This window comes from Salmo salar, chromosome ssa26 (genome assembly GCF_905237065.1).
Source record: "Salmo salar chromosome ssa26, Ssal_v3.1, whole genome shotgun sequence".
In the NCBI taxonomy this organism is placed as follows: Eukaryota; Metazoa; Chordata; class Actinopteri; order Salmoniformes; family Salmonidae; genus Salmo; species Salmo salar.
In genome coordinates, this window is record NC_059467.1 from 34,299,791 (window position 1) to 34,320,855 (window position 21,065).

Sequence of the window (21,065 nt, forward strand, 5' to 3'; positions counted from 1 at the left end):
CCACTCCCTCCTCATTTCACTCCCCCCCCTTACTGTCCTTCTTTCCTCTCTTCCCCCTCTACTCTCTATCCTCCTATTCCTCTTGCATCCTCCTCTGCCTCCCACCTCATCTATCCACCTCTCCCTGCTCTCCTCCCACCTCTGGCTCTCCTCCATCCTCCCCATCTTCTTCCCTCATCCTTTATGGTCATCCTCTGCCTCCCCTCCTCCTTCCATCTCCTCCTCCCCTGCTCCATCCGTCCTATCCTCTCTCCTCCTGTTCCTCCTTCCCCAGAGCCCTTGGAGGAGCATCACGTGGCCCAGCTGTTGAGGCGCTTCTCCACTGATGCCAGCCTGTGCTGCCCTCTCTCTCTGGACGGGGCGCTGGCCCACCACCTCAACCAGTGCTCCTACCACCTCCGCCTCTTCCGTAACTGGCTCATCTCTGGCCAGGACCCCCTAGAGTACTTCTACGGTCAGCCCCCCAGCCCCTCTTCAACCCCCTGCCCTCCTATGCCCTTTAAACCCTCTGCTGTACTGCTTGCAGATTTGAGGTTTGGTTTGGTACTGGTGTGCTGCTAGTTACTGCCGCCGCAGTTGACTTTCGCCGCTTTGCCTTCGGTGGTTTGTTTGACGCATGCTTGCCTGCGACTTTTGGGAGAGCCGCTTGCCATTGGTGTGGTTTGGCTTTTTCAGGTGTCTTGCATTAGTTATCTTAACTGAATCTTATTTCCTCCCTGCAGTTCAGTTCTTATTTGATCTTGCTTGTTTTTAGTACTAATGGTCTTAATTTGAGTGACTGTTGCCAACGTAGATCTTTTGAACCAGGAACTGGCTGCAGTTTGGAATGTAGCTTAGCTAGTGGATGGATGTTGTCAGATGCTGTTTGTCTGAAATGAAACACATTGTGTTGTATAAAACTGCGCAGCCTGTGACTAGATCACTTGTCTGAGATTAAACAACTACCTAGGTATTACTAGAAAACCAGAGAAATCATTGTTTTCTGGTTGAAATGACATTATAATTACGTAATATCAACTAGTTTCTGGTTATAATGACATTAGTTCAACCAGTTTTGCCCACTAGGATGTTCCTGATACAACATACTCAAACCATGTGGCATTTCAATTTAGCATAGCAATAGCATCCCTGTCTGGTTGGTGTAGACTTTGTTTAATGCTTTTCTATCCAATAGAGTGAACTTCGTCGTAAACTGTTTTTCACAATTGATGTGAAATGTACACGGATTACAGTGAATGGATGGTCTATCGACTGGACAGATTTTTTTCTTTGTAGACCCCTTGGGTTGTGTGATCTGAAGTGTTATGGTGCTTTACTGACTGTCAATAAGACCTGTTTCACACTACTGAGTCATGCTGAACTGTACAGCCCTGGTTACACATCCACCATAGTGGCAGAAAAAGACAGTGAAGAAAATATCCAAACCAGTACAGTTCGGGTCGGCGCAGTAGTGTGAAAGACAGCGTGCATGTCTGTCTTGCTTCCTGGATATGGATGGAGTCGTTTGTCCACTAAAATGGATAAAAATGTGTTGTACAGTAGACAGAAAGCGTACCCAAACTCGCTTCAACCCAGCCTGAACAAACAAGGGAATTGAGTGCTCGACTAAGGGACTGGAAAATCCCAAAAAGCATTTCTTACCCCAGGACATGTCAACAGGTGACTATTTGTAACAATATATAAAAAGGAGCGCTCTGTGTCTGCATTGATCTGAGTATTTATTTACGGGACGTACGTCGGGTTTGGGCGCCTTCATCAGAGCCTTGGGTAGGAAACCCACCTATATAGCTGAGCCATGATTAATACTCACGTAGTGCCGTGCGATCGCATAACACAGTGCTTCTTTTTCTTTATTCTCCTGTTCGTGTCCTGGGGTAAGGGATGCTTTTTGTGTTGTACAGTCGTTTTGTGTGAGATTTGTCTTGTACAGTACCAGTCAAAAGTTTGGACACCTACTCATTCAAGGTTTTTTCTTTATTCTGCGGTCCAGCTCATCCCAAACCATCTTAATTGTTTCGAGTTGTGGTTGTGGAGGCCAGGTCATCTGATGCAGCACTCCATCACTCTCTCTCTTGGTTAAATGGCCCTTTCACAGCCCAGAGGTGTGTTTTGGGTCATTGTCCTGTTGAAAAACAAATGATAGTCCCACTAAGCGCAAACCAGATGGGATGGCCAGATGTGTCGCTGCAGAATGCTGTGGTAGCCATGCTGGTTAAGTGTGCCTTGAATTCTAAATAAATCACAGACAGTGTTACAAGTTTTGCACCATCACACCTCCTCCATGCTTCACAGTGGGAACCACACATGCCGAGATCATCTGTTCACCTACTCTGCACCTCACAAAGACACGGCAGTTGGAACCAAAAATCTCAAATTTGGACTCATCAGACCAAAGGACACATTTCCACCGGTCTAATGTCCATTGCTCGTGTTTCTTGGCCCAAGCAAGTCTCTTCTTCTTATTGGTGCCCTTTAGTAGTGGTTTCTTTACAGCAATTCTACCAAGAAGGCCTGATTCACGCAGTCTCCTCTGAACAGTTGATGTTGAGATGTGTCTGTTACTTGAACTCTGTGAAGCATTTATTTGGGCTGCAATTTCTGAGCCTGGTAACTCTAATGAACTTATCCTCTGCAGCAGAGGTAACTCTGGGTCTTCCTTTCCTGTGGCGGTCTTCATGAGAGCCAGTTTCATCATAGCGCTTGATGGTTTTTTGCGACAGCACTTTCAAAGAAACGTTCAAAGTTCTTGACATTTTCCGCATTGACTGACCTTCATGTCTTAAAGTAATGATGGACTGTCGTTTCTCTTTGCTTATTTGAGCTGTTCTTGCCGTAATGTGGACTTGGTCTTTTACCAAATAGGGCTATCTTCTGTATACCACTCCTACCTTGTCACAACACAATTGATTGGCTCAAATGCATTAAGAAGGAAAGAAATTCCACAAATTAACTTTTAACAAGGCACACCTGTTAATTGAAATGCATTCCAGGTGACTACCTCATGAAGCTGGTTGAGAGAATGCCAAGAGTGTGCAAAGCTGTCATCAAGGCAAAGGGGTTTGGCTACTTTGAAGAATTTCAAATATTTTGATTTGTTTTAACACTTTATTTTGGTTGCTACATGATTCCATATGTGTTATTTCATAGTTTTGATGTCTTCACTATTATTCTTCAATGTAAAAAATAGAAACCCTGGAATGAGAAGGTGTCTAAACCTTTGACTCATACTGTATGTGGTTACATGAATCAGGCATGTCCTGTGTCTGCCTCCAGTATTGTTTGTTTGGAAACCAACCTTGGCAGAAATGCACCATAACAGAAATACACTGTAACATTAGGGCAGTGTTCATCTTCCACCTCTAGTTCCAGAGAGCTATCCAGGGTGCAGGCTTTGGTTCCAGCCCAGCACTAACAAACAAATGAAACTTTGTGATCAGCTGATGGTAGTGCAGGGCTGGAACAAAGCACTCCACATCCAGAACTAGCACTGCCGGTGATGACTGCAGTAGGGTGAGTGACTGGCCTTGGGGACTGGGGAGGTGGTGTTGGCTGTAGTAGTGGGCCTGCCTGCTCCAGAGACCCCTCTAACCACCTCTCCTACCCCAGTCTGACTGAAGGGTGGTGGGGCTGCGGGCCTGGGTCTTTCCCCTCTCTGACTGCAGGCTTTGAAGGCTGCTCCATGGTGCCCTCCATCTACCCACTGGAGACGTTGCACAACTCGCTGTCCCTCAAGCAGGTGGATGAGTTCATCACCGCCGTGTGTGAGACTGGTGGAGATGCCCACTCCAGGACCACAAGAGGTAATGGACTGTTACACACACACACACACACACAGGAAAACCACATAGAAACGTCTTGACGTGACAGATATAAGGTATCACTGGCTAATGAAACGCACACTGGATCACAGCCCTGTGTGAACCGCTCTCCTCACAGCCCTGTGTGAACCGCTCTCCTCACAGCCCTGTGTGAACCGCTCTCCTCACAGCCCTGTGTGAACCGCTCTCCTCTCTCCTCACAGCTCTGTCGGCCATGTTTGACTCTCAGAACCAGCCGTCGGTGGACTCCTACATGCCTCAGAGAGTCCTCTCCTCCTCCGTATCACCCCGACAGCGCTCTGACAGACCTCCCTGGTGTGAGTGTTCATTCTCTTTCATGTAATTCATTTACCTTTTAGTTTGACCGGTTAAGTTGTTTTTAGAGCAGGAGAAGGAGTTGCATTGGGGAGTATTCGAGAGTGTTGGTTTGTGTTGGTATCTAGCATCAAATGACAATGTGTGTGTGTGTGTGTGTACATGTACATTCCAAAAACTGTTTGTTAGAAGTTGGAGTTGAAATTTCTCATTTTAAGGCTTACATGTAATTGCCTCCCACAGTATCCCTAGGCTCCACTGTCTTAGGGCTATTTAAAGTGATTTACTACTACAGTGGCCCACCACAGCCTGTGTTGACTAACTGGGTTTCCAACCCTCTCCCACCGCTGTCTTCTATCATCTTCTGTAAACCACCTATTTCCTGATTTTTCAGAGGTGTGCTCAAGGACAGAAATGTTCTGTGTTTTAATGGTGGTTTTGTTCTAAGTGAAATCCCCAGGTACCATTTTCCTTAGCGGTGGGTAGGTTTGGCTTTTTTATGTGCTAACTAGCTCACAGTTCTTTCCTCTTTGGTCATGTCTTTCCCTGCACTCAATTGTAACCTATTAGCCACAATTTCAATATGATTAACATTTACCTTAGTTAAACATAATTGAATTGATAGATGACTGATTGCTTGGTACATTGATTCATTGATCATTTGTTTGGTCTCTGTCTCTGCAGACAGCAGCGGTCCGTCCAGTACAGTGTCCAGCGCTGGCCCCTCCTCCCCCACCACGGCAGACGCCTCCCCCCATTTTAGCTTCAGCGACAAGACGCCCTTCACCCCCCCAGGAGATCGAGGAGATCCACTCCTGCCATCACAACACAGGCCAGCAGGCCCCTACTGCTGGCCCCCAAACCCCCCAAACTCTCCAATCCCACCAGCCCCACGGAGGACCCGACCACCCCCTGCCAGACACCCCCAGAAGACAATCCTGAGGCCCCAGCCAGCCACCTGCCCCTGAGTGGGAACTCTGAAACAAGGCAGGAGGAGCCAGGCGAGTCCCCTGCTTCAACTGAGGCCACTTGCGGTGAAGTTCCAGACCTCAGCCCATTGAGCCCGTCTTCCCCACTGGCAGACCTCTCTCTGGGCCGTATGGACGAATACCTCCCCGGTTCTCTCCCGGTGCTCCTGGAGCTCAGAGAGAGCGGCAGTGAGGCAGGATCCAGCGCACAGACGCCCCAGTCCCCAGAGGGGCCTGACGAGTTCTTTGACACCCAGGAGACGGTGGAGATGTGGAGGGGCAGCACGGGGAGCCTCCCCCATTCTGGGATGCCACTAGAGGTGGGAGCCCCTCACGCGTCAGAGCCCTAGGTGGGGGCTCAGAGAACCAGAGAAGGAGCCTAGGTCTTCTAAGAGGCTAGAAGGAAGTAAGGTAGAACTTCTAGGGGGCTGGAAGGATGCTTCCAGGAAGCCCTTCAAAAACTCTTCAGCCAGTTCCATGTGGTGAACCCCCAGTGGGGCATCCTAGTGACCTAGTCTTAGACCAAGGCTTGTAACTTATGTCTGGTGAATAGTGGATCGGGCTGCTACTTCTTAGTGTTTCTCTACCCTGGTCGTGTTCATTAGGCACAAAAACTGAGGAAAAGGGACTGAAAATGGGAGAGACTTCCTGGACTTGTCCATTAACATACGAGCATTTTCTATTTCCATTAAAAAACGTTTTAAAATGTTTTCCGTGGCCTGCCGTAATGAACACGACCCCAGTCTCTCTCCCACAGCTGTCTGTGAACCAGCCGTTGTAGGAGAACTCAGTATGATCATAGAACTACCACCTAGTACAGTACAACATCCTTATCATGACTGTCATGTATGGATGTTTTTGTTACTGTGTCCGATAGAAAGCCACTTGTTCTGAAGTGAAGCTTTGATGTTGCTGGTGTAAACAGTTTATAATGGGTGACATCTTCTATCCACTGAACAGCCCTCAGTGTGCACCATTGTGGAGATCTCGCCAAATATAACTGAAACATTTAAATTTGACGGGTGGGCTCGCATATTGCATCATGTACATTGCTACATACATACCGTTTACTATAGCTAGAATTGCAGCATGTCCACCAACTCATGGACATTGTAAAAGGAGATGGTTTGAGAGACATCTCACTTCAAGTATTGTGAGTAATACATTTATTTTTCCTGCTGGGAAATGTACATGTCAAAATGTGTTGGAAAATGTGTTTATTATATGTATATTGTGTTGCAATGTAATTTAAACAAAATTTCATCAAGTTCGGCTTCGGCAAACACAAACAAAGCCGTTTCGAAATGCATTTTCAGTTTGCAACTTTATTGCAGTATATTGAAATCATGGTCTTGTCACACATTGAAATGATAAATGCACCACATGACTGGTCTGTGACGTTTCATCAAACAGAAGATGTCACCCTGTGTGTTTCCCCAGTTGTCCTATTCTAGGTGATCCTCTCCCTGTGATGGTCTGTATCACCATTAAGGTCTGTTCACTTGATATGCGCCACAACTGTATTGCATCGAGCCAACAAGAGCCAAGCTAGGCTCTTATCAGCACGCTGAGCTCCGAGATAAAGTCTATTAAACTCTGATCTTGCGCTGCACCCGACCAAGCAGCGCTCAGCACCTTGTGCCGATCAAGTGAACGGGCCTTAGAAACTCCTGACCAGCAGCTGAGCTCTTTTCTTAGGGGTAAAGAAGATCTCCACTACATGTATGGTGAGATGTATTATTGCCGTTTCCTCTTTTGAGATGAAATATACTCAAATCCTAGCTTGGTCCCACACTGCACAGATGTAGGATCTTAATTTGAGCCAGTTTGCTACAGCAGGAAATTAATCTTGCAGGACCTGGAAATGTGGATTATAATTAATGGACATTTTTGTAGGGGGTCATTTGATACATTTTTAAGTGGAAATTACAAACTTCAGAATCCTTTTTAACATCAAATACACTACACAATTTGCATTTCCTGCATTGCAGGAAAGTTCTCCTGCAACAGGGTGATCAAATGAAGATCTTACATCTGTGTGCTGTAGCTAGCTCTTCTACTGTTGTCAAGCCATAAACGTTGTCACGACAATGAACGCAAACACAGCGGAGTTGGCTAAAGCACAAACGGACTGGAGCACCAGGCTACTATCCCTCTAGCCCAGGTTTGAAAACAGCCCCTTGTCACTTCCCCTAGCCCCTGAAGGACCTGCATAGGAGGGAGCAGTACTCCACCGACTTTTTTTGCCAAATTCCTTAAACCTCAACTACCACTTTAAGTAATCATATAGAAACCATATGACAAGAGAGATCTATATTTAACTTTGAATGACGCCTAGTGAGGTGATATTTTTAATGCAGAGCCATCAGATTTATTAACAGTTTTAACTTGTATCATAGCAACTGTATATTTTTGTAAAAGATCACCTCAAACACATTACTGTATTAAGCAATCTTTTTTTGGACTGAACAAAAGAGGTCAGGGTATTTTTGGATGGTTCTCTGTGGTTCCATTGCATTAGACCGTTTTTGTTGCAGGGCCTGTTCTGTGCGTGGACTGTTATCAGTGTGTGAGAGAGTAAATGAGATTCTGTATTTGACTATTGGGGTTGGTGCAGTCGTATCGTGATGTACTGTAGAGACGATTTATCTCTGTCACCTAACACAATTTAATGTCAGTCAAAGAATGAACAACACTGCTGCTGCATAGAATCAACATTAACACTGTAATCTGTCATTGTTTCATTTGATATGTACAGATGTGTGTCAATCTACACAATGAAAGTCTATCTGATTGTGTGTAATACCTTTGGTCTGTGTCTCCGGCCTACAGTAGGGGTTAGTGTTGTCTGTTGTAAAGTGTGTGCAACATTTCATCTACGGTTCAAGATGCTAAACTACACTGAAGTGCTGTGTCTGTTTGGTTTGGAAAGAGATTGATTAACCCTTTTTGAGTCATCTTTTTGAAGGAGTTGGAAAGTGAGTAGATAAAATGAAATAGCTTAATGAAGAATACCCTGTTTAGCTGCTATGCACTTCTAAACTCTTCATGAAGGCTTTACGCATGAAAAATGCACTTACATGCTTTTGGAGCTCTGTGATTTCAGCCTTTTAACTTAAAAGATTCAGCTGAGAAAACTCGCTCTGCTTTCATTTCTATGCTACTTGCTGTGTGGGGTAATCGGCTCAATGGCTCTATGGTTTCTACAAATGCAGGCCTATTTCTCTAAAGAATGTTCTGAATAAAATGTCCTGTGAAATTATATTTCTCCCACTGTGTGCTTCTATTGGATTTGACTTGTGAGTACATGGCTGTCTGAGGGATGACTGGCCTTTGTTCATATAACCATGCTTTTCCTGTTTTATATTTGTGAGCATCTGGACGGTACACAACGATTCCACGACAACAAAAAGACAGTATGGTGGATTGTACTTGCAGTACATAGCAACCCTTTACCAGCAGATAACAATATGGTTTACTTTACATTGACAATATTTATGTCTAACATGGCTCAAATCATATATTCATAAAAATGTAATCTAAATTGTGATTTGAATTGGTATGTTGTTGGCAGCGAGCAGTGGGTTATTGACTGATTGGGTCTACAGTGGTGCATCCTCACCCCTTTTTACGTTGACAGTATTTCCCATCCCCCTGTAGGTCAGTGACGTGAGCACTAACATTTTGTTAATGTTGTCTTACAGCCCAGTAATCTCATTGGGGTAACAACTGCCAGATGCCTCGTGCAACACGGGCCTGTTCAACGAAACAATGTTCAGATTAAAATGTGTTGTCTCATATACCATTGTCATGTATACTGAACAAAAATATAAACGCAACATGTAAAGTGTTGGTCCCATTTTCATGAGCTGAAATGAAACAACTAATACCAGATAAAAAAAATTAAAGTATGTAGAAAAAATAATGGAACAATTACATTTTAAATCCGATAGTCTTAGAGAACAAATGATCAGGGTTAATCTAAAATGTAAAAAATTGCATTGAATTTGTTCCAATATTTGAGTCAATCAGATACCGTAAGAACAAGGCAAAGCCATGAGAATATGTGTATTATTGAAGAAAATTGGCTTTAAAACTGAACATGTTCTTAGCCACATGGTGCGGCAGGTAGCCTAGTGGTTAGAGCGTAGGGACAGTAACTGGAAGGTTGCTGGATCACATCCCTGAGCTGACAAGGTATAAATCTGTTGTTCGGGCAGAACGGGCGCCGAAGACGTGGATGTCGATTTATTTATTTTTCTAGATTTATTTGGGTACATCTTCCAATTCCAAATATGGTAGCAAAATGACTTTCTTTAAACAATGCATAAACATAAAGTTTAACAGTATAAAGGACTTGCATTATCTTTATCACTGATAACCATATCAATACTCTGTTCAACAGGAAAAAATGATGTATTGGAAACATCCTAAAAACATCCCCGGATTGAGCCGGGAACTAGATGATTAAAAACCTATAGGCGACTAGGAACGTTCTAAGAGCGTCCTTGGGGATGTCCCCGGAAAAAAACGGGAACTAGACAAACTCCTTCAAAATGGCATTGTAACTGTTCAGTGAGATTTGGGCCAAGCATGGAATAGATAACCATCTGAAATGCTACTGTTGGACCAATTGGCGGCCACCCGACATTACCCCATTGCCCAGTACTGACAGTTGGAACACAAACACACAGGAACACTGCTCCACATTCATCCCATTTCAGAAAAGAGAGGAGAAAAGGAAGAACAGGCTCCGGCTACATCTGTTGGTCCTACTACATCGAGCTCATGTGACCCTGCGGATGATGTCATAGTTGTTGCCATTCAGCGTGTGCCAGCTGGGGCATTCAACAGATCGCTCCTCATTCACCAGCCACTCAAAGCACGGATTGTAGCCCGAGCTCGCCTCAAGACAATGGCTGATATATTGTGTAAGCAGTAAGCACAGTGGCAGAGTATTTGATCAGATCAATTCAGGCACAATCTAGACCTATTCCAAATACTAATTATACAGATAGAATAACTTCTCTGTTAAATATTAACATTTATCTTTCCACCGTGTCTGTTTTACAATGCAAACACTCATCACTGTAACTGATCTCAGTGACAGTAGAAAAAAAGGGTCTCACAGCAAGCAACATTACATCCCTTGCCCAAATTGTGGAAATGCCCCCCACCCTCCTAAAGACAGACACTGGTGGCCAGCCTTGGCAGCACAATCTGCACATTGTTCCCTTGTCCAGACCTCCTTTCATATGCACAGGGACATTATTCAGGGTTCAATCTCCCCTTCATCACCACAGCATGACATCATCCCTAAATTCACCATGACATCATCCCCAAATTCACCATGACATCATCCACAAATTCACCGTAACATCATCCTAAATTCACCATGACATCATCCCAAATTCACAGGCATGTTGGGATAGAGACGTGGGGTCCTCAGCCAGTGCTATTATACACAGGCTATGGCTGTGTCAATTCCCCCCCCATCTCCTGAAATGTGCACTTTCTCACATGGATTTAACATTGATGGAAACTCTGGCAAAGTCAGATTTGCGCCATTTTTATTTTTATTTAACCAGGTGGGCCAGTTGAGAACAAATTCTCATTTACAACTGCGACCTGGCCAAGATAAAGCAAAACTAGTGCAACAAAAACAACACAGAGTTACACATGGGATAAACAAATGTACAGTCAATAACACAATAGAAAAATCTATATACAGTGTGTGCAAATATAGTAAGACTAGGGAGGTAAGGCAATAAATAGGCCGTAGTGGCGAAATAATTACAATTTAGCATTAACACTGGAGTGATAGACGTGCAGATGATAATGTGCAAAAGAGCAAAAAAATAACAATATGGGGATGAGGTAGTTGGGTGGGCTATTTACAGATGGGCTGTGTACAGGTGCAGTGATCGGTAAGCTGCTCTGACAGCTGATGCTTATACTTAGTGAGGGAGATATAAGTCTCAAGCTTCAGTGACTTTTGCAATTTGTTCCAGTCATTGGCAGCAGAGAACTGGAAGGAAAGGCGACCAAAGGAGGTGTTGGCTTTGGGGATGGCCAGTGAAATATAACTGCTGGAGCGCGTGCTACAGGTGGGTGTTTCTATGGTGACCAGTGAGCTGTGATAAGGCGGGGCTTTACCTAGCAAAGACTTATAGATGACCTGGAGCCATTGGGTTTGGCGACGGATATGTAGCAAGGGCCAGCCAATGAGAGCATACAGGTCGCAGTGGTGGGTAGTATATGGGGCTTTAGTGACAAAACGGATGGCACTGTGATAGACTACATCCAATTTGCTGAGTAAAGTGTTGGGGGCTATTTTGTAAATGACATCGCCGAAGTCAAGGATCGGTAGGATAGTCAGTTTTACGAGGGTATGTTTGGCAGCATGAGTGAAGGATGCTTTGTTGCGAAATAGGAAGCCGATTCTAGATTTAATTTTGGATTGGAGATGCTTAATGTGAGTCTGTAAGGAGAGTTTACAGTCTAACCAGACACCTAGTTATTTATAGTTGTCCACAAGTCAGAACCGTCCAGAGTAGTGATACTAGTCGGGCGAGGGGTGCAGGCAGCGATCGGTTGAAGAGCATGCATTTAGTTTTACTAGCATTTAAGAGCAGTTGGAGGCCACGGAAGGAGTGTTGTATGGCATTGAAGCTCGTTTGGAAATTTGTTAACACAGTGTCCAAGGAAGAGCCAGAAGTACACAGAATGGTGTCGTCTGCGTAGAGTTGGATCAGAGAATTACCCGCAGCAAGAGCGACATCATTGATATATACAGAGAAAAGAGTCGGCCCTAGAATTGAACCCTGTGGCACCCCATAGAGACTGCCAGAGGTCCGGACAACAAGCCCTCCGATTTGACACACTGAACTCTATCTGAGAAGTAGTTGGTGAACCAGGCGAGGCAGTCATTTGAGAAACCAAGGCTATTGAGTCTGCCGAAAAGAATGTGGTGATTGACAGAGTCGAAAGCCTTGGCCAGGTCGATGAAGACGGCTGCACAGTACTGTCTTTTATCGATGGCGGTTATGACATTGTTTAGGACCTTGAGCGTGGCTGAGGTGCACCCGTGACCAGCTCGGAAACCAGATTGCACAGCGGAGAAGGTACGGTGGGATTCGAAATGGTTGGTGATCTGTTTGTTACCTTGGCTTTCGAAAACTTGAGAAAGGCAGGGCAGAATGGATATAGGTCTGTAACAGTTTGGGTCTAGAGTGTCTCCTCCTTTGAAGAGGGGGATGGCAGCGTTCCAATCTTTAGGAATCTCAGATGATACGAAAGAGAGGTTGAACAGGCCAGTAATAGGGGTTGCAACAGTTGCGACGGATAATTTTAGGAAGAGAGGGTACAGATTGTCTAGCCCAGCTGATTTGTAGGGGTCAAGATTTTGCAGCTCTTTTAGAACATCAGCTATCTGGATTTGGGTGAAGGAGAAGCGGGGGGGCTTAGACTAGTTGCTCCGGGGGGTGCAGAGCTGTTGGTCGGGGTAGGGGTAGCCAGGTGGAAAGCATGGCAGGCCGTAGGAAAATGGTTATTGAAATTCTTGATTATTGTAGATGTATTGATGGTGAGTGTTTCCTAGCCTCAGTGCAGTGGGCAGCTGGGAGGAGGTGCTCTTATTCTCCATGGATTTTACTGTCCCAATTTTGGGGGGAATTATTGATACAGCATGCAAATTTCTGTTAGGAAAGCAAAGGCTAGCTTTTTCAAACTGACTTTGTATATTGGTTCCTGACTTCCCTGAAAAGTTGCATGTCGCGGGTGCTATTTGATGCTAATGCAGTATGCCACAGGATGTTTTTGTGCTGGTCAAGGGCAGTCAAGTCAGGAGTGAACCAGGGGCTATATCTGTTCTTAGTTCTAAATTTTTTGAATGGGGCATGCTTATTTAAGATGGTGAGGAAAGCACTTTTAAAGAACAACCAGGCATCCTCCACTTACGGGATGAGGTCAATATCCTTCCAGGATACCCGGGCCAGGTCGATTAGAAAGGCCTGCTCGCTGAAGTATTTTAGGGAGTGTTTGACAGTGATTGATTACAGATGCAGGCAATGAGGCAGTGATCGCTGAGATCCTGGTTGAAGACAGCAGAGGTGTATTTGGAGGGCAAATTGGTCAGGATGATATCTATGAGGGTGCCCATGTTTACTGATTTAGGGTTGTACCTGGTAGGTTCCTTGATCATTTGTGTGAGATTGAGGGCATCTATCTTAGATTGTAGGACAGCCGGGTTGTTAAGCATATCCCAATTTAGGTCACCTAACAGTACGAACTCTGAAGATAGATGGGAGGCAATCAATTCACATATGGTGTCCAGGGCACAGCTGGGTGCTGAGGGGGGTCTTTAACAAGCGGCAACAGTGAGAGACTTATTTCTGCAAAGGTGGATTTTTAAAAGTAGAAGCTCGAACTGTTTGGGCACAGACCTGGATAGTAAGACAGAACTCTACAGGCTATCTCTGCAGGCTATCTCTGCAGTAGACTGCAACTCCGCCCCCTTTAGCAGTTCTATCTTGATGGAAAATGTTGTAGTTGGGGATGGAAATTTCAGAATTTTTGGTGGTCTTCCTAAACCAGGATTCAGACAAGGCTAGGACATCAGGGTTGGTGGAGTGTGCTAAAGCAGTGAATAAAACAAACTTAGGGAGGACGCTTCTGATGTTAACATGCATGAAACCAAGGCTTTTACGGTTACAGAAGTCAACAAATGAGAGCACCTGGGGAATAGGTGTAGTACTGGGGGCTACAGGGCCTGGATTAACCTCTACATCACCAGAGGAGGAGTAGGATAAGGGTACGGCTAAAGGCTATAAGAACTGGTCGTCTAGTGCGTTGGGAACAGAGAATAAAAGGAGCAGATTTCTGGGCGTGGTAGAATAGATTCAGGGTATAATGTACTGACAAGGGTATGGTAGGATGTGAGTACAGTGGAGGTAAACCTAGGCATTGAATTCAACATTTGTATTTATTATGGATCCCCATTAGCTGCTGCCAAGGTATCCAGGCACTCATATCAGAAGTTACCTGAAATCAGACACAGTTGAGGCTTTTTGTATTCTTTAATACATGTTTTATTGATGATCACCACACTTTTCCCTTTGACAATAAATCTGCTGAAGTTCTATGTTCCTTTACATGTTAAAGATAGATACAGAAGTATATTGCACTTAAAACAAAAGATTTAAGAACAGTCATGAAGCTCGCAAAAAGAAAGAGGAAAGCGATCACAACGCCTTCCTTACAGCACAGCCGGTGGAGGCAAGACGACGACCTTGCACCAGCCTTCCCCATACCATCCACAGTTAGCTTTTTTAAATATGCATCTTTTAAAATAGCGTTTCTATTTTATTCATTTTTAAACTTACCTACAGGATTAGAACTAATAAGGTAGCATGCACAGACGAGCAGAGTTTATTGGAATGATGGACAATCTTCATGAGGATTTTCTGCATCAGGATTCTGAGGAGTTTTGGAGAATTGAACTGAATTATTATTTTTTGCACAATACATTGATACTGTTACTGTTTTTGTTCTGTTAGTTTTTTTTATTATGAAAAATTCACTGTGTGAACCATTATAAATACCCTAGATATAAAATGTATTGATATAGTGATCCGAGTCACTATCTGGCAGTCAGTTTTGTGTGATGTGGTTTGTGTTTGTCTATGAATACAATGTTAATTCTAGTCTTCAGAATGACGCTGACATGAGTTAACAGTTGATGTCTCGTTAAGACAACCTTGAAGTCAAAGACCACAGGAAAACTGGTAGAGTTGCTGAGATATAAAGGGATACTGTTGTTCTGAATCCCATTCTCTATGTGAAAGCCAATTGCAAGCACTGTAAAATTATCCAATATTTGCTATACAGAATGTACTCTCAGCTAAACAATATAGCAGGCATGTTAGTATGCCTTTGAAAAACAGTTAGTAAGACAATTACCTGTACGGTCAGTCTCTGAAAATCAGTCTCTGAAAATGAAGAACTTGTCCAATTTTCTTTAATCAATCGCTGACTAATTAATTGCACTCGTTTCTCAGGGCAACCATTAGAAATAGACAGACTTCAGACAAGAGTAAAGAAATAAAATAACAGACATTCTACCCTAAAAATAAGTTTGATATGCACTGTATTCACACACAATAGAGGAGACAGTCTGACTTTGACTGACAACCCTTTTGAGTTGATGGAGCAGAAAACATATACAACTACTAACTAGTATGTCACCAAGGCAACCAAGATATCAATGTCCTCCACAGAGAACGTAAAGGTTAATCTGCTTCTTCACATTCGGATCAGCTGGAACACTCAGAACTAGCCTGGTTAAACCAGACTGAACGCTGCTCTCAGTATTGTTATCGCAGAACTGCTCTCTGTCTGTCAATTAACCAGACTCTCTCAGAACTGCTCTCTGTCTGTCAATTAACCAGGCTATCTCAGAACTGCTCTCTGTCTGTCAATTAACCAGGCTATCTCAGAACTGCTCTCTGTCTGTCAATTAACCAGGCTATCTCAGAACTGCTCTCTGTCTGTCAATTAACCAGGCTCTCTCAGAACTGCTCTCTGTCTGTCAATTAACCAGGCTCTCTCAGAACTGCTCTCTGTCTGTCAATTAACCAGGCTCTCTCAGAACTGCTCTCTGTCTGTCAATTAACCAGGCTCTCTCAGAACTGCTCTCTGTCTGTCAATTAACCAGGCTCTCTCAGAACTGCTCTCTGTCTGTCAATTAACCAGGCTCTCTCAGAACTGCTCTCTGTCTGTCAATTAACCAGGCTCTCTCAGAACTGCTCTCTGTCTGTCAATTAACCAGGCTCTCTCAGAACTGCTCTCTGTCTGTCAATTAACCAGGCTCTCTCAGAACTGCTCTCTGTCTGTCAATTAACCAGGCTCTCTCAGAACTGCTCTCTGTCTGTCAATTAACCAGGCTCTCTCAGAACTGCTCTCTGTCTGTCAATTAACCAGGCTCTCTCAGAACTGCTCTCTGTCTGTCAATTAACCAGGCTATCTCAGAACTGCTCTCTGTCAGTTAACCAGGCTATCTCAGAACTGCTCTGTCTGATAATCTGCATGGTCCGGTACATTCGTGCAATGAGCTTCGGCAACGAAAAGAAAAAGACATTGCCTGATTCAAAACATGTTTACTGAAAGCATTTGACAATTCATTCTATTTTCTTTGTCTCTATGATATTATTTACGTGTGTGCGCCATATGTGTCTCAGAAAAACTGGAATACATGGCTGAATATTCTGATTAGCCTCAAAGATCGCGCAATGGTACAATTTGTCTAGACCCTCAAACAAGGCGTGTTATAATTTGTTCTTTGTAAGGCTCAAAAACTCAATGTCATGATGCAATAAAATGGAATTAAAACATGTATTTTTGTCTCGTTTTCTAACAGTTAGTTTCTAACAATCTACTTAGTTAGTCCTAACTTACAGTAATATTAAAGGATACAATTACAAACTGTGCACACAAATGAAAACCCATCTTAAATAACACTGAAAATTACATTCTAGACACACCGACTATGATCACATAAAATCAAAAGCAAATTGTACATTTTGTTTTTAAAAAACATTCCAAGGCATTGAGTCAAGGTGATTGTGGTAGAGCAAAAACCTTTTGGCCTCTGCTCCCAAAGTTAATGGTTCTAAAACAGCCTTAGAGCAAAACACCTCTTTCCCTTTCCATGGGCATCATAAGGATTAAGAAAATAATACAACTCAATAGGAGATAACACGTCTGTCTGTGAGTTAACATTTCCAGCAAAGCTCTCTTTTTCTGATTAAAAATGACTGCTTTTGTGTTAAAGAACATAAACACAATTGGTAGAAATCCCAAATTAGAGTATTTTCATATGACTGGGCCTACAAGTTCTTAGAATAAGGGTTTGACCACAGTTGGTTCTTGTTAAGTGGTTTGATAATTTGTGCTTCTTGTTCACTATCGCCGACAGAGAATATCAGACCCTGTGATTTAAACACTGGTAAAAGTACCATGTTAGTTTGCTTAGTAGGATGTGCAAATCATATTTTTGGACCTTTGCTTTTAGTTTAGTGATCATACTACAACACTGACCTGCCCACCTAGCCACTACTTTACCATGGCAAACCATCCTCCATGTCTGCACCAAACATGCCATGATGAGAACATTCTAATCTGCATTCCAACTACAATGTAATTGTCTTGGAGCTTTCAGTGCCAACATGGCGCCCGTTCAAATTCTGAGACCGAAACTGAGTTTGCCGAACACTGAATATCTATGGCTTTGCCACAAGGGCCATTTCAAGCAAGCATCTGAGTCTTCCTTGAACACGCGACAGGACAGAAAGGCACATGTGGGTGACAGTCAAACCTCTGTCATCTATGGAACCGCCCCACAATGTTCATCAACGTTAATGCACGCCACAAACACCTCACAGACAAGTCTTCAGACACTCAATCAAACTATTACCCTGTACAGGCGATGGGCCATGAGCTCACAACCACATGGTCCTATTGCTGTAGTCATAACCAGGTTAGGTATGACTGCCCCAAATGGCACCATATTCCCTATGTAGTGCACTACCATAAGGCTCTGGTCAAAAGTAGTGCACTACATAGGGAATAGGGTGCCATTTGGGACAATACCTTGATGGTCATAGCTGGAGTACATACCACTAGTCTACACTATCTTCACCTTACACAAATTCCAAATCACACCCATGTCTCTTAAAGGGTCAATACTAAATGTGAGAATAATCATATGATCTGTGATACCTTCCCAAATTGTGGACCTACTCCAGTTCCCAGACACTGTCGGTCTGTAGCTCTGCAGATAAAATAGCGGAGGGTTGTTGTCTTTAAGTTGTGTAACATCTTTAACCTGACAGCCTCCTTTCTATCAATGAGTTCATGAACACAAACAAGCTGCTTAAGATATTTGTCATTTCATAAGCCACACTATTCCAAGCCAATGTGTAATGCTTACAGTATGTTATACATGCGTATAAATGCTATGACGAGGAAGTAGTACATTGAATGTAGCAACATTGCAACCTGACATACAGTCATCAAAATGTTGCAATGTGAGTATTCTCCTTTCCTTCCACACAATAGCATACATTGGCCTGGTCCAAGATATGTTTGTGGATGCAAGCTTGGAAAATAAATGCAAGGGTAATCTACTGTGCATGTTGTATATTGTACAATATACAACAGCCCTGTTCGACAGATCTGGATGTGTTCTGGCTGGGAACATTCTCAAAAGACTACACTTTACAACCAGACAACACTGACAGTTACAATTTACTGTACGCAATATGGCGCTTGAGAAATCCATTAAAAGCGAATTTCACCTTGCAGAAATAACATGAAAACTGAATGGCACACACAACACCTTTGAGTATGACTCGATTTGTTTTTTCCACCCTATTCTACTACAAACATAATTATTCGACATCTAAAAGACTCTTAGAGACAATCTACTTAGAATATCATCTATGTCAATGTGTCAATATTAGGCACAAAGTTCAATGAGTGGCACGTGGATGAGAAAAGTACCGTTGGCATTAGCATGGCGTATTCAGTTCTACAAAACATATAAACACTAAAGTACAAAATGTTTTTTAGTGTTATAACTTCTTTAAACAAAGATGAAGTTGTTGTTGATTAAGTTGTAAGTTGAATAAGTTGTTGTTGTTGATGACTCTGTAACATTATAATTGGGCATACTTGTGCTTTGAATTATGCCTATTAGAAGAAAATCTGTCTTAACTTGAAGGAAACTGTAATTATTGCCTGGACATTTTGCCTGGATTTCTACCGTATGCACAACCGTACTTGTTTCCTTTAATAAACCTTAGAATTATAGTAGAGGAGCGTTATAGTCTGAAGAGCACCTTTATAATACAAACAATGACAATAACCATAATCAAACGTGTGGTTGTTGAATATCGCTGTGTCTAAAATGACACCCTACTCCACATACAGTCCAGTGCACTACTTTAGACCAGAGTTCTATGTTAGCTATAAGACAAATAGGGTGCAATTTGAGATGTACTGTTATGATTTAAGTAAGAAATAAATCCCTAGAAAAGGCAGATCCAAAATATTTAAACAGACAGACTGAACCAGGGGTGTGTTGTCCCATTACAGAGGGGAAGAGAGGGGGGATGGGGCTTAAAATTCGATCTTGCAGGCGGGGAAAGACTCATCCTGCATGACCACGGTGCTGCTGGAGGCCAGGACCATGATGTTTAGCTCCTGCTGCCGTTCATGGGTCTGCTGGTACCACTCCCGAGTCACATCTGTGTCATGGGTGGGAATCAACGTCACCTGCAGGACAGAGAGAAAGAGAGAGAGGCAGAGAGAATGAGGTAATGGATAGAGGTAGGAGGAAGAAAGGAAGAAAATCAGAGAAGAAGAAGATGGGGAGAACATTAGAGAGAGAAGGGAGAGATGAAAAGGAGAGAGGGAGAAAGATGGGAGATGGTGATTTAACCAGGTGTTAAAGCAGACAAAGAAATCCCATGGCTGAAACTGAAGTCCATCTCAGATTGATTGTCTGGAGCCAAGTTAATTTCCCCTTTCATGTAAAAAGTCATGACCATCGTGCTTTTATGGAAAGAGGATAATTTTGAACATGTATTAAACTGCAAGTTTGACCAATTCCAGTCCCCTTGATCTGCAGTCCTATAAAAGGGCCTGTCCCTTGGTCGATATTATCAGATGTGCTATTAACAATAAGCTTTATCACCTGTGGCCCAACTGATGCAGCATAGTGTCTATACATACATAGGTTGAAGCATGGGGTTTATCCATCTGTATTTACCCCATTGGACACAACATCCTGATTGATATTATTATTATTATTTAGAATTATTGTTAATAATTATTCATTATTATTAAATTGGAAAAATATGTTTTTTTTCTTGGTTTCTATTACAAAGTATGCCATTGCCCTTTAAGAGCTCTGTTGCACAGCTGTGCCTAAACCATGCTTGAAACTCAGGTTGTAACTGCATTTTTTAAATGATGACACGCGGGCAATTGTGGGAGTAGGGAAATAAATGTGGCAGCAATGGAAAGCTGGGATTCCCCTCTCTTTAAACAAAAGCCAAAACTGCTTTCTGAAGTGTTTTCCCCACGCTTGCATGAACAATGGTTGTGCATTGACTGCTTGTCAGAATACGTTTCCCTCCCTATGGCTCTCGCAACTTAAATGCACCTCGAGAGGAATATTTCTCCCGCATAGAACACACAACAACAAGCCGTCTAGGTAAATAGGTCAACTATTCTACTATGAGGTTGTCTGATTGTTTTAACAACACCATTACATGGCAGAAATAGCAGCACTGGTTCCATCCTGAGTGATAAATTAGAGGCTTTGAATTGCTTTGCAAGGAGCTACAGTAGGCTACACTCCGCTGTTTGAGTTGAGCGCCACAGGTAGTCAGGTGTGCTAGTTAGTTAGTTAAGATGCATAGGGAGTGAATGTCATGCACAGGTGATGTATTGATCCATCAACTGAATGACTGAGCTCCATCTAATTCTATGGTAGTGATTTGTTACCTGTAGGTTGGATCCCCACTGGGCCTTGCCCTCCAGTAGAGCGTCCAGGACCACTCGGCTGGGCTCGTCATTGCCCATATCGTTCCCGCTCACCACGTAGTATGCAGAGCGGACGCGTTTGAAGAACTCCTGGTCCACGTTCTTAGCACTGCAGTGGTTGGGGATGTAGGCCAAGTCTACGTAGATAGGAGGGCCTTGGGGAACCACGGAACTGGACCTCTGAGAGCCTAGGGGGAAGGACAAGGAGTCAGTGCTCAGACGTTTCCATACGATTTGATGCTTTCCACAAGGTCGCTGGTTTAAACTCTGCTCCAACTGCTTATTTCCTCCCTCCCCCCTCCTTTCCTCAATCACTTTCCACAGCCTAGCAGCCTTGACTTAGCCTGGTCCCAGA

At 43.4% G+C, this 21,065-nt stretch overlaps 2 protein-coding genes across 3 annotated transcripts in view; one reads left to right on the plus strand and one right to left on the minus strand.

The window, feature by feature from the left end:
* The window catches only part of LOC106587746 (inositol hexakisphosphate and diphosphoinositol-pentakisphosphate kinase 1), a 51,294-nt gene extending 42,931 nt beyond the window's left edge, over positions 1-8,363 (plus strand). Inside the window, 4 exon segments of the mRNA XM_045709005.1 lie at positions 3,663-3,800; positions 4,022-4,135; positions 4,818-4,906; positions 4,908-8,363. Of these exon segments, the coding sequence (XP_045564961.1) occupies positions 3,663-3,800; positions 4,022-4,135; positions 4,818-4,906; positions 4,908-5,075 (509 nt within the window). The 3' untranslated portion in view covers positions 5,076-8,363.
* A 5,800-nt stretch (positions 8,364-14,163) lies between these two features.
* The window catches only part of LOC106587747 (microtubule-associated protein 1B), a 112,702-nt gene continuing 105,800 nt past the window's right edge, over positions 14,164-21,065 (minus strand). For both annotated transcript variants that reach the window (XM_045708991.1, XM_045708992.1), the window contains 2 exons: positions 20,672-20,898; positions 14,164-19,435 (listed from right to left, as the gene is read on the minus strand). In XM_045708991.1, the coding sequence (XP_045564947.1) occupies positions 19,280-19,435; positions 20,672-20,898 (383 nt within the window). In that variant the 3' untranslated portion in view covers positions 14,164-19,279. The remainder of the gene's footprint in view (positions 19,436-20,671; positions 20,899-21,065) is intronic.